This window comes from Dendropsophus ebraccatus, chromosome 4 (genome assembly GCF_027789765.1).
Source record: "Dendropsophus ebraccatus isolate aDenEbr1 chromosome 4, aDenEbr1.pat, whole genome shotgun sequence".
NCBI lineage: Eukaryota > Metazoa > Chordata > Amphibia > Anura > Hylidae > Dendropsophus > Dendropsophus ebraccatus.
In genome coordinates, this window is record NC_091457.1 from 151662415 (window position 1) to 151676665 (window position 14251).

Sequence of the window (14251 nt, forward strand, 5' to 3'; positions counted from 1 at the left end):
AGACTGTCACCTGCGGTCACGCCTTCAGACCTCTGCCAGCACTATCTCCTGCCTACTGCTCCTGCCACGCCTCGCCTGCCATCACTAGCAACCAAGCCAGGGGTAGCGACCTGGGGGTCGCCTGCCGCAGCAAGTCCATCCCGCCTTGCGGCGGGCTCTGGTGAAAACCAGCGGCCCCTTAGACTCCGCTCCCTGGTGAGGTTAGTGCCATCGCTGGTGACGGTCCAGTGGATCCACTACTCCAGGCGTTACAGTAGGCTCCAACCATGGATCCCGGCGAGGTGCCTGATATCCGTGACATAGCCCGAGTGGTCGCCCTACAGGCGCAACAAATCCAACAACAGTCGCAGCAGATCCAGCAACTCACTGCCGCCTTACAGCAGCATACTACAGCCCAGCACACACCACCTCCTGCTGCTTTTTCTACACTTCGACTGGCTCTCCCAAGCAAATACGCTGGTGACTCCAAGTTGTGCAGAGGATTCCTGACTCAGTGCACCATGCATATTGAACTTTTAAGTAGTCAGTTTGCCACCGAGCGCTCTAAAGTGGCTTTCATCATCAGCCTATTGGAAGGTAGAGCTCTGGCCTGGGCCACACCACTGTGGGACCGTGATGATCCTGTGGCTGCTAATTTCCGAATTTTCCTGGCCGAGTTCCGCTCTGTCTTTGAGGAACCTGCCCGTGCCTCTTCAGCTGAAACTGCTCTCCTCAACCTCTCTCAAGGGAGCTCCTCTGTTTGTGACTACGCCATCCAGTTCCGCACCCTGGCGGCAGAATTAGACTGGAATGAGGCCGCTTTAATAGCCACCTTCAAGAGGGGTCTGTCCAGTCGAGTGAGAGACGTGCTTTCCGCCCGAGACGTACCTACCTCCCTGAACGAACTCATCCTACTGGCCACCAGGGTCGATACTCGTTTTTCTGAGAGGGAGGAGGAGGTCTGGCATGAACGGCAACTAGGCCTGTCCCGTCGCCATTACCAGCTGGCGCCGGTCTTCCAGTATCCTGACGTTCCGGAGTCCCAGTCGACTCCTGAGATTCCTATGCAGGTGGAACGGGCTCACCTGACGCCTGATGAAAGACTTCGTCGTCTGGAGCTGAATCTCTGTCTCTACTGCGGTGGTTCGGATCACTTTCGGCTGAGATGTCCCCAACGTCCTCCAGCATCCGGGAAACTCCAGCACCTAGGTCCGGTGGGAGAGGTCTCCCTGAGTGTGAATGCCACCTCTCCAAGTTTGTCTGTGCCAGTTTCCATCCAGACACCCTCAGGACAAACTCACCAAACTACTGCCTTTCTCGATTCTGGGTCAGCAGGCAATTTTATTGCAGCTACATTGGTCCAGAGATGGCGGCTACCCGTGACCCCACTACCCAGACCCCTGTCTATCTCCTCAGTCACGGGCGAGATTCTTACCGACCATGTGCACTACCAGACCGCACCTCTAGTCCTCCAGGTGGGCACTTCACATCTGGAAAAGATCTCATTCTACGTCCTGCCCCATTCTTCTTCCACCATCCTCCTGGGACTCCCTTGGCTGCAATTACATGCCCCTAAACTGGACTGGAGAACCGGGAAGATTCTCAGTTGGGGTCAGGACTGTTCCAACCAGTGTCTGAGGTCACCTCAGTCCAAGCATTCTATGTTGTCACCCGAGCCCGCCAAGCCTTTGTCCGGCCTACCGGTGGAAAACCAAGATTTGCCTGATGCCTCCTTCTGCAGGCAAGAAAGAGGGGGAGGCCAAAGGGGGGGGTACTGTCACGGCCGCGGCGGCGTCCTGTGTTCCGGGCCACCGCCGCGACCTCCTCCTGCCCCATGCAGCCGCCGGGGTCCTTGTGCAGGGACCCGGCGCTGCTGCTAGTTCGGCCCCTGGGGGTGCCTCACCTCTCCTCCACTCCTGTCTCCGTCTGTGCCAGCCGGCGCGCGCGTCCCCGCCTCCTAGGGCGCGCGCGCGCTGGCTGTCTCAGATTTAAAGGGCCAGTCTGCCCTTAATTGGTTAATTGCACCAATCACTCCCTATAAATCCCAGCATGCCCTGTCCCTTGTGTTGGAGCCTCTACATGCTTCCCAGCATTTGGCTCAGCCCCCTGTTGTTCCTGATTCCTATCCGCTACCTGGTCCCTAGTCCTTGTTCCTGGTTCCTGCTCCCCTGTCACTTCTTTGCTCCTGTGTTCAGACTGTCACCTGCGGTCACGCCTTCAGACCTCTGCCAGCACTATCTCCTGCCTACTGCTCCTGCCACGCCTCGCCTGCCGTCACTAGCAACCAAGCCAGGGGTAGCGACCTGGGGGTCGCCTGCCGCAGCAAGTCCATCCCGCCTTGCGGCGGGCTCTGGTGAAAACCAGCGGCCCCTTAGACTCCGCTCCCTGGTGAGGTTAGTGCCATCGCTGGTGACGGTCCAGTGGATCCACTACTCCAGGCGTTACACCTTAGTTCAGTAAGACATAGAAAAAGCTAATTGAGGCCCAAAATTTGAGGAAATGATTTTTTCTTCCCTTAACATTTTTATTTCTCATTTTTGTTGTATAGTTTATGGTAAATCTAGTGTGTAATTACAGACTACAGTTGGTAACAAGCCCTAATACAGTTCTCAAGTTGAAAAATGTTGTGGCTCTTAAATTGGAAAGAGGTAAAAACAAAAATGTAACAATACAAATCTCTTCATTCGAGTAGTGGTTAATGTGATTTGTTATGGTAAAATTACTGATATTCTTTGGGTTGGGGATTTTCGAAAAGTTAGCAAATCATTCTATAGCAGAGACCCCCCAAAAGTTTATTTTTATATTTTATTTTATTTTCTAATTATTTTATTTTATTATTCTCTTTCAGTTAGGAATTGCCCACCTGTTGAGGCTGCCGGCAATGTTAATGTTTTGTCCACGTCTTATGATGATGAGTATTCTGTTGGCCAAGTGGTAAGGTTTGAATGTAAAAATCCAAACCACAAACTGGAGGGTGCTACTGAGATTTTCTGCACATCAGATGGAAGTTGGAATAAAGAACCTCCACATTGTGTAGGTAAGTGAAATTACCCAAAACAGGATTAAAAAAGAGGTCCCGCACATTTTATATCAAAATAATGGTAAAGTTATTGGTCGTGTAATACTATCAATGAATAAGAAAAATTTATATGGTCTTTATTCTTTAATGCTTACCTTCTATTTTAGTTCTGTCTCCACCCAACTTCATTGCCCCCTTTCCGTCTGGTGTTCATCCTTGAATGGACTTCTTCCCACTACACTCCCTTGTCTATAACCCTTTCCATATAGTGACAGAGAAAGAGTTGGCTAAATTACTGGCTAGAGTGTCCTGTACACAGGAACAGGAAGTTTGTCACAGGATGCTCACTACAAACGACGTTAGACTGAAGACAGTAGAGCAGACAATTAGCATCAAAAGTAAAGCATAAAAGAGCAGAGAAAGGTATTAAAACAACTTTAATTTTATATATATATATATATATATATATATATATATATATATATATATATATTATAAATATATACATTTATATATTTTCTAGTATTAGGTGTTGTACAAGTTCAGTTGCGTTTAATCTTCTTGAAGTCCACTTATACAGGGGTGGTCGTATGTGAGCCCCACACCTTCTGTCAACAGTTGTGACTTCTTTAAAGGGGTACTCTGGCAATTTATTTATTTATTTTTTCAAATCAACTGGTGTCAGAAAGTTATATAGATTTGTAATTAAGTTTTATTTAAAAATCTGAAGTCTTCCCACGCTTATCAGCTGCTGTATGTCCTGCAGGAAGTGGAGTATTATTTCCAGTCTGATCTCTGCTGCCATCTCTGTCCATGTCAGGAACTGTCCAGAGCAGGAGAGGTTTTCTATAGGGATTTGCTACTGCTCTGGACAGTTCCTTTTTTGGAAAGAAATGTCAGTAGAGAGCACTCTAAAGAATCCACCACTTTTTGCAGGACATACAGCAGCTGATAAGTAGTGGAAAACTGAAGGTTTTAAATGGAAGTAATTTACAAATCAATATAACTTTCTAAAACCAGTTGCTTTGAAAGGAAAATAAAATTGCTGGAGTACCCCTTCCTTGTGACGACTGTTGACAGAATGTACAGGACTCCCATCATCTGTTAAAACAATATTGGATATTCGTTACCTTATTTTTTCTCTTTGACTGCACTTTATCTCCTTTTTGAGAGTGCCTGTTTTTTGTCATGTTGCACTTTATCCAGCACTGGCACTTTCAGCATGTGTTGTGTTTTAGCACAACAATTGTAAACTGAGAAAAACATACAGAATATCCATCTGTAATATCCATCCATGCCTCAATGCCCAGGTCGTGATTTGACATCAGCTTATGGGATCATAAAGATCCCATAAGCTGATGTCCCCTAGCTCTGCCGCCTCTCCGATGTCCCCTGTTGCTGTCATAATCTTTGACAGCGGCAGGGGAGAGAGGGGAGGCGGCAGAGCTGACAGGCGCGTGCCCGTCGCGCGTCCTGCCTTGTCTCTTGTCCCCCGCCGGCCTCCGTACATAGAAACCGGAAGCCTGAGGCTTCCGGTTTCTATGACTACCATCGGGGCTCTGCGATCAGTTCGCAGAGCCCCGATGGACACCGGAGAGACAGTTCTCCCTCAGTAGAGGGAGAATTGTCTCTCCTGAGCCCTATAGATACTGCGGTCGTGCTCTGGTGCTGAGAGTTCCGGCAGGTCCCCGGCTATCACTGATAGCCGGGAACCACCGCGGATGACACAGGCGTAGCTCCTACACCTGTGTCATCCTCTGCAGTAAATTCACGTCGCTGCAGCACCCGGCATAGGCTGCAGCGACGTGAATTTACTGTGCAGTGGTGGGAGGGGGTTAAAGAAAATATGAAAAGCTACATAAAAAAAACATAAACCATTTAGTGCTGACACACGGGGCAATAAAGAAGGGAATAGATGTATAAAAATATGCACAAAGCCTTTGATAAATTTCCCACATAGTATATTCAACAACAGACTTTTGTACAGAAGTCAAATGAATGGTTATGACGTTATTTATTTTTAGTTGTTCGTCCTAAATTCAATGAACCTTCAAAAAAGAACCGTGCCCAAAAGGGCCTGAACTAGAATAATGTACAAACAGCTGTCATACATCATTTTAAGGTGGGGAGGCACAGCCAGAAAAAAAATCGGCATGTAAACATAACCTAGGGAGTTAAAAACAGAATCCCTAATAGGCTATGTTCATACTACATTCTTTTTCAGTAAAAAAACGGACGCTGATCGCAATGTAATTACTATTATGTTTATTTTAATACTATTAGGGTTTGTTCATATGGTTCTGAAATGCTGCAAAGTTTTTGCTACAGAGTTGCTTTAGATTTATTAAAGATTTGTTGAAGATTTTAAATTCCTTATTGAAACTAATTAGGAAAATCTGAAACAAATCCACAGAATCTCAGTGCAATGTGAACATCGCCCTAATCTGTTTTATTGTTTGATGTTTGTTTTTATTTTCAGCAAGATGTTTTTGTTGAATACCATGAATTTGTTTCGCTGAATAAAAAAAATATATATATTGTCTCTAATTACTATACTTTCCTGCAGATATTAGTTGCCCGCGTCCATCTCTAGATAATAACGGAAACGTGAGTCCAGTGAAAAGTATCTACACACATAATGAAGTAATACAAATCACTTGTGATCAAAGATTCCGCCCAAGTACCAATAGAGAAATTAGATGCACTAAAGATGGCTGGATTCCTACACCTTCTTGTGATGGTTTGTATAAGCTTTGTTTTTGGAGCTGTGTGATATAGAATATTGTTTTTGTGTTGTGCTATGCACTGAATATGATTCAGTTCTGGGGCAGAATAATCTCCATTTAGGTTTGAATGATATCTGTATTACTTTTAAAGTATATTTTGTATATGTAGTAATTTAAATGGGTACTCTAATTTTTTTTAATACAAAGCTTCATTAAAAGTAAATTACTTTGTAATATAACTTTATTAAAATAAATGTATATATTTTTCTGTACTAAACTTTAGTTAGGTGGCAGCAGTAAGAGGCAACAGAGGCCCCTCTGCTGCCACCAGTGTTGGGAACTTCAGGACTATCTAAGCCCTGCTTTTCCCATACCCTGTTTTGATCAAGGGCTGCCTCACACCTCTATACAGATCAGGGTCCCCACCCGTGTACTCTATAGTATTATTAGGATATACAATACCTGGGCGTGGCCTGAGCGGACATGTGAGCAGACGCGTGGCCCGCCGCTCCTGCCACCCGATCCGGCACATCATCCGTTACAGCCCGCACTGACTGACACTAACCACACCATCCCTGAAGTGTCCAGGAAGCCATCGGTACCCCTTGAAGCCATTGTCTACACCAAACAGATAAAGGGGAAGGCAGCAAAGGAGTCGGGCACGGCGACGCCACACAGGCAAGATGGCGCCGCGAGCCCACAGGTATTTTGGTGGACACAGTTGCTGCTGATTGCACTGAGGAGGAGGAGGAGGAGGGAGGAGGCAGTGCAGCTTGCCCAGACCCTGCAGTAGTCACTGAGCCCACGATTTAAGATGTGTATACTGCTGTCCTGGCCCTTAGCAATAGCATGGGCTCGCTGAAAGAGGAGGTCTCCCTGATTAGACTGGACTTGAGAGTGACTAATAAACGTATTAAGGCGGTGGAAAGTAGAGTGAGTGACATAGAAGACCAAATGCCTCCAGTCACCAGAGATCTCAAAAGAGTGATAAATAATTTCTCCCTGCTTATTGCTAAAACCGATGATTTGGAGAATAGACTCCGCAGGAGTAATGTCAGGCTCATAGGAGTCCCAGAACGTGCTGAAGGAAGGGATGCAGTGACATTTTTTGAAACCTGGTTCAAAGAGAAAATTGCTAAAGACAGACTGTCACCACTGTTTGCAATAGAAAGGGCACACAGAGTGCCATTCCGTGAGCCGCCACCAGGAGCACCGCCGCGACCGGTCCTGATCAAAATATTGCATTTTCGTGACAGGGACGCCATTTTGAGGGTGGCCAGAGACTGCCGAGAGCTAATTATCAACGGAGGGAAGATTTCTATTTTTCCAGACTTTTCGGCAGAAGTTCAACGCCGCCGTGCCCAATTTATGGATATTAAGAAGCGGTTGCGTACACTGAATGTGATATATTCCATGTTGTACCCTGCCAAACTGCATGTGGTAGCACTGGGATCAGTGCATATGTTTGAAAATCCGAAGCATGCAATGGAGTGGTTAGATGCAAATGAACGTAACATTAGGCATGATACAAGAAATCTCTAATTCCTGTTACCCCTGACTGATTGTCAACTGAAGCTTCAACCTTTGCCAGAATGGTTATAGTTCTGATATGTTAAAATGCCTTGCATCATGTGCTATGTTCTATATTGTATATTGGGCTGACTCTTGTCCTCTACAGTAATGGGTGGTGGGGAAGCGGGAGAGCGGACCAGAGTTTGTTAACCTCCTCCCTGTTTTTCTACCTCTACGGTTTATCAGCTCACTACAGTGCGACCTCGCACTGGGAATGACTTTCAGGTGCCTCGTAATCTCCAAAAAAGAGACACTGCCTATATATTTCGTTTTTCAGTTAGTTAGTTGTTAAGATGGTTTACCGCATTGTACCACAAGAGGTCACACTTACCCCATGCTGTGGGTATTGTATTGCTGTACATTTTTCAACTGTCCTTGATCTCAATGTTCCTCCCTGGTCTAGGGTTAATATTTTTGCTGCAGCGCCATGGCTTATAAAGTACATGTAACCGCGTGGAATGTGAGGGGTTTGGGGAATGCTACTAAGCGAAATGCTATCTTTAATGCCCTAAAAGATTATCAGCCTGGCATCATTTGTCTGTCCGAAACCCATCTCTCCCGTGATACCACGTCGGTACTCACACGTAAATGGACGTACCCATGCCTACCACTCTGTACATACTACGTATTCCCGGGGAGTGTCCATTTTAGTCCACAACAAACTGCCTTTTACTTGTCTTCACTCCTCTGTGGACGCAATATGTATGTATTCATTGTACGATTTATAGACTCTCTTTTATACTGGTTGCAATATATATCCCCCCCTTATAAACAAACTGTCTTAAGGAAAATAATGCTCTTATTGTCTAATCTTCCCTCACTACCAACATTGCTAATAGGAGACTTTAATAATTTGATGACTCCCAGCCTTGATAAATTTACGACAAGTAACATACCTCTGTCGGACTCCCCAACTCTTATGGCTAGGATGTTTGCAGAAGCAGGACTGATTGATGGATGGAGATTGCGTAATCCTAGCGCACGGCAGTATTCCAGTTACTCCAGTTCTCACAGATCTTTATCACGTATTGACCTAGCCATGGGAAATGATGTTGTGCTACCTCTTATACATGATATTAGCTACTTGTCCCGTAGTGTCTCCGATCACTCCCCTCTATATATGCGATTACAGTGGGGACACACCGTACCTGGCGGGGGGCCAATGTGGAAACTGAACCCCTTCTGGCTTAAAATAGTTGATATTGATGGGTCTATTGGGGAGGCTTTTGGGGACTTCTTTGTGCGTAATGTGGGCTCCACAACTAGGGCTGGTATGAAGGCCTTTGCCCTGGGATTATATATACAGCGGATTAATCTGCATAAAAGTAAAACTAGAGCCTTAGCTAATTCATAAGAACTGAGAGTGGCAGAAACTGAGGCGGCGTATATTGCTGACCCTTCCCCTGGGCACCTCAGTAACTGGGAGGAGGCACAAACTTTACTTAAGGAACACCAGCTTAGTGTAGCAGAGGTCAAGAGATTCTTTATTAAACAGGCCTATTACCATGAAGGGGAGAGTGAGGGACATATGTTGGCAAGGATTGTTAGGGCTCAGTCCGGCCTGTCACATATAACGGAACTAGTACTGCCTTCACTGGGGCGAGTTACGGATGATAAGGACATTTTAGCAGGCCTTAGTACCTTCTATAAAGACTTATACACTTCTAAAGTGTCGGACTCTGATAGACAAGGGATAGACAGTTTTGTTACACTTCCTACTTTAACACCCGCCCAGACTAGTGATTTGGACGAACCAATAACTGTTGAGGAATTGGAACGAGCCCTGCAATCCCTAGCTAATGAGAAGGCCCCAGGGGTAGACGGATTACCCGGTGAGTTCTATAAAAAGCATAGTGCCCTTCTTCTTCCATAGCTGCTGAAAACGTTTAAGGAAGCTCTCCAAAATGGTAGCCTCCCCACATTCCCAAAGGTAAGCCATTATAGTGGTTATCCCCAAACCGGGCAAGGACTTCACTCGACCTGATTCGTACCGCTCCATCTCCCTACTGACTGCTGATGTTAAGCTATTGGCTCGGGTTCTGGCAGATAGATTGACAACTGCTATAGAATCCCTTATTCAATCAGGATACATGCCCAATAGATCCACGGCTCAAAACATTAGGCGTCTGTATATGACCATCCAGGCCCGGGAAAGGGGGGGAGGGCGGCGGTGCTCTCACTCGACGCTGCGAAAGCTTCCGATAGCGTCGAGTGGGAGTGCCTATGGGCTGTTAAGGGGCGAATGGGAATAGGGGAGGGATTCATGAAATGGGTCAAAGTACTGTATGCTAACCCAGTCGCGCGTATACGGGCCAACGGAGGGTTGTCGGATCGCTTCTCACTGCATAGGGGCACACGTCAGGGATGCCCCTTATCGCCACTTTTATTCGCTATGGCCATAGAGCCTTTGGCGTCTCTTATTCGTAACTCTCCAGTTATTATAGGGATCCCATGGGGGGGAGGGGGGGAGGAAAAAGTTTCTCTATACGCAGATGATATATTATTGTACACTAATGACTATGAAAAATCTATAGGCCCCATAATGTCTATGATCTCCCTGTTCGACTCCCACTCTGGACTGACTATTAAGTGGGAAAAGTCAGTGGTACTACCCCTGGACTGACCCTCAATGCCTCTTCATGTTCCTCAAGTTCCCTTGCAAAGTGTAGAAAAGTTTAAGTACCTGGGGGTCGTAGTTTCAGCTGCGGTGGGAGACTATATCTCAGATAATCTTAGCCCGATACTTCAGAGGAGTACAACCAAAATAGACACGTGGTGTAGATTGCCCCTTTCGGTTGTGGGAAGGAGCAATCTTATTAAAATGATACTCATGCCCCAGTTGCTATATATACTTCATAATGCCCCTATATGGATACCGGCTAGGTATTTTAGACGGATGAGTACTCTATTTAGAGATCTGATTTGGAAAAAGAAATCCGCTAGGATTAAGCTGGACACACTTCAGTGTCCCAAGACTGAAGGGGGTCTTGCTGTACCTGACCCATTTCTTTATTATCTGGCTGCCCAATTGCAACATATGAAAGGATGGGGGCAGGCTGAGGAGATAGGGGTGGCGGGCAGGATGGTGATGCGGTTAACCGGGCAAGTGACACCTCTCTCTGCAGTTGATAGTGGATGTACTAATGAGCAAAGTCAAGCACTGCCCACTCTCAGATTGCTTAGTAAAGTATGGAATGCAGCTAGGCTGCAGTTGGGACATAAGGGTTTCACAGATTATTCTCCCTTGTGGAACAACCCCAACCTACCGGAACAGTTCCAATTAGAGGGTTTTTCCCCTTGGAAACGGATAGGCATACACTACCTACATCAGCTCTGGAGGGAGGGAATGATAATATCTTTTGACACACTTAAAGATACTTACCTACTCACGAATAGAGTGTTTTATAAATACTTGCAGATTAGACATGCCTTGCAAACGCAGCATGTGCTCACTCCACTGGTTATAAATTCTCACCATGTGCTAACGGAAGTGGGGGATAAGGGGTTGGTAAGAGGAGCCATCTCTAAGGTATATATGTCTCTCCTGCAGAGTAAAATGGCTAAAGCGCCTCTAGCGGTCAAAGATAAATGGGTGCAAGATATAGGCCAAATTAGTGACTCTCAATGGCTAGAAATAGTGGAACTGACACCCACTCTGTCATTATGTGAAGCTCAAAGACTACCGCAATTATTCTTGCTCCATCGGGTTTACAAAACCCCACATGTCATGTTCAAAATCGGCTACAGACAAACATCTAACTGCCCTAGATGTGGAATGGAAGAAGCCCATATCTTACATATGTTTTGGGACTGCCAAATTTTAAATGACTAATGGAAGGGAGTACAAGATATTATAAAGAGAGTATATAATCTAACGTTACCCTTGATGCCTATTTATTATATCCTTGGACTGCTAGAGTCGCTACAATGGGATGATCACACTGTTCTGGGTATTCAGAGAATACTGTTCCAAGCAAGAAAAATGGTGGCCTCCAGATGGGTCGACTCTGAACCCCCTGCCATAACTGATTTTGTAAACAGAATGAATATGAATATTAGATTGGAAAAGGGAATCTATGCTAAAAGAAAGTGCTCCCGTAAATTTGAGCAAATCTGGGGTCGATGGTTAGACGCCCCAGGGATACCCAGGCAGATTCTTCTGCGTATGTGTAGAAACCCCTTCCAACAATTTCTCAACGCAATGGGTAGATAACGCAAGATAGCTTAGTTAAAGATGAGTAGCTCCATTATCCATGGTTCCAGGTGTATATGGTTTACGCTCTTACGTTCTTGAGGACGACAGGTTGATAGCCTCAGCAACCTCATAGGTTCCCTGGGGTGCAATGCGGGTTGCTTGGCTCCTGGTGAGCCGAAAGTTGTTTTTTTTCTTTTTTGTTTACTACAATAGAATGTTATTTCTGTGCACTTTTACTGTTACGGGACATTCACTATTCCCTTAGTTTGGACTGTGCAAAGTGGTGGTACAAGCATGTATAGAGGAAATTACAGAAAAAGGAGTGGTCTCATTGCATATACATTCGCCTTCAAGCTGGTTTTATTCAGTGCCTTTATCTATAATGTTGAAAATGTACTTGTACTAAACAACTTCCTTTTTTCTCTTTTCTTTTCATACTTAATGCCTTATTTTACTGTATATGCAATGATTCTGTTATGATCTATCTGTTATGCAATGATTTGGATAATAAAAAGTTATCTGATAAAAAAAAAAAAAAAAAGGATATACAATACCTGGGGGGGGGGGGGGGGGAGGGTGCCTGACACTATAAAAGAGCAGAGCAGCCTCTCCACAGCGAGTGGTCATAGCTGTGCAGCAACGCTTGATATGAGCAGGGTCCTGGTACTGCAGGGCTTAGATAGTGCTCCAGCGGACCACCAAGGGCAGGGGGCGGGGCTTTTATGTCACAGACCCAAGACAGAGGTAAGTGGGCAGGGAGCCGGTTACATGCCCCTAAGTTCATGTCCGGCCCTACAGAGAAATCATCACAGGGCACATGGCACGACCCCAACCTGGTGCCTGCATACAGTGTGACGTGACAACAGCATTTTAGGAAGGACTACAATACTAACTTTTGTAGTAAGTGCAGTGTAAAAAGCACTATACCTGCAGAACCCATGATTAATGTCTATTGGTCATTTGTATAACTTTTGTGGGACAATAACATACTTTAATATAGCTTTTGGCTGAAATACCCCTTTAAGTCTCCATGGGCAGCACAGACACCTAGAGCCTGTTTTCCTTTTGCTACAATTTACCTTCTTTGCCCCACTGGCCAACTGTACACCTAGAACCACTAGCATATAGCTCAAACACAATGCAAATACAAAGACATTCACTGCAATTTTCTTTTAGTTCCCCAAAGATGAAATTTTAATAAATAAATGGAGATTTGTTATCATATAAATCCCTAAAAATGTCAAGGCCTCCTCACGGTCTCCTTTCTGTCAGTAATTATTGCATGAAATCAACCTGCTAACCAGAAAAATAACCTTAGTAAAGTAGCGTATTATATATATTTATATATATATATATATATATATATATATATATATATATATATATATACATTATATCATTTATGAAATCAGTGGTTTATTCAATTCTTTTTTTTTATTTAACTAGAAATAACCTGCAGTGTCTATACTGATGTGGGAAATGGAAAACTGGTTGTAGAGCAATCTGTATACAGATATGGGGACACAATTGAAGTGGAATGTGATGACGGATATGTGGTTCAGATGGATCCAGATAAACCCCGTACCTGCACATCAAATGGCTGGTATCCACCTGCTCGCTGTGTCAGTAAGTACAATTGTAAATGGTGATATTTCTACTGTACATATCATATTTTTGTGTTGCTTAACCCCTTCCCTCCAGGGCATATTTTTGTTTTGTTTTTTTTTTCCGTTTTTTTCCTTCTCGGGCTTAAAAGGTCACAGCGCTTGCATTTTTTTTACCTACAGACTCACATGAGCCCTTATTTTTTGTGCCACTAATTGTACTTTGCAATGGTAGACTTAACCTCTTAAGGACCCATGACGTACCGGTACGTCATGGATCACTGTTACTTAAGGACCCATGACGTACCGGTACGCCGGAACTTTAAACGGGCGATGCACAAAATTGCGCGGTGCTCCAGTGAAGATGACTGCTGATTCTATCAGCAGGCATCTTCCTGTGTCACGTAGGGGGCAGTTTCCCTGCCCCCCCCGTGACGACCGCTGTGATTGGCCAATGACTTGTCATCGGTCAATCACACCGATTTTCTGTGTTTCCGGGACTGGACCCCGGCACAGAGCTATGATTGGTGCTGTCAGAGAGAGCACCAATCACAGCAGTGCCCGGGCATCACCTGCCCGTGGATCCGGCCACCCGGTAGTAGTTTAGATCGCCGTGATTGGCCGGCTGGTGGTTATCGGCCAATCACGGCGATCTAAACTACTACTCCCATCATCACCTTCTCTGCTTGCTAAGAATCAGCAGCAGAGAAGGTGATGATGGGGGTGGTGAGTCCTGTGCCCGGCACCCGGTGCAGTCCTGGAGAGTGCCGGGCGCCGGGTGCCTCCTCCACCCGAGCTGCCTCTTCCTCCGGTAACAGGGAAATAGATGATCATCTCCCTGTTACCGGAGGAGGAGGCAGCTCGGGGGGAGGAGGCGCCCAGGACCGCACCGAGCGCCGGGTGCTTGAGGAAGCCCCCATGCTGCATCGCCTCCCTTCCACTCTTCTGATACCTCCTCCATCGCCCTCCACCTCCTCCTTCTCCTCCCTTGTCATCCTCCTCCTCCTCTGCGCCTTCCAGGGCCTGCCGGCGCAACCACCGTGCATCTTGCTAGCCCCACCCCCCTCCGTCCTGCCAGCCGCCCCCCCACCTCTGTCCTGCCAGCCCCCTCTGACCTGCCAGCCCCCCCTTTGTCCTGCCAGCCACCCCCTCTGTC

General features: G+C 46.0%; 1 protein-coding gene across 4 annotated transcripts in view; it reads left to right on the top strand.

Annotated features, from left to right (window-relative positions):
* Nucleotides 1-14251, top strand: part of CFH (complement factor H) — a 142836-nt gene that overhangs the window by 33249 nt on the left and 95336 nt on the right. For all 4 annotated transcript variants that reach the window (XM_069967462.1, XM_069967465.1, XM_069967464.1 and 1 more), the window contains exons 5-7: nt 2828-3016; nt 5565-5738; nt 12938-13117. In XM_069967462.1, the coding sequence (XP_069823563.1) occupies nt 2828-3016; nt 5565-5738; nt 12938-13117 (543 nt within the window). The remainder of the gene's footprint in view (nt 1-2827; nt 3017-5564; nt 5739-12937; nt 13118-14251) is intronic.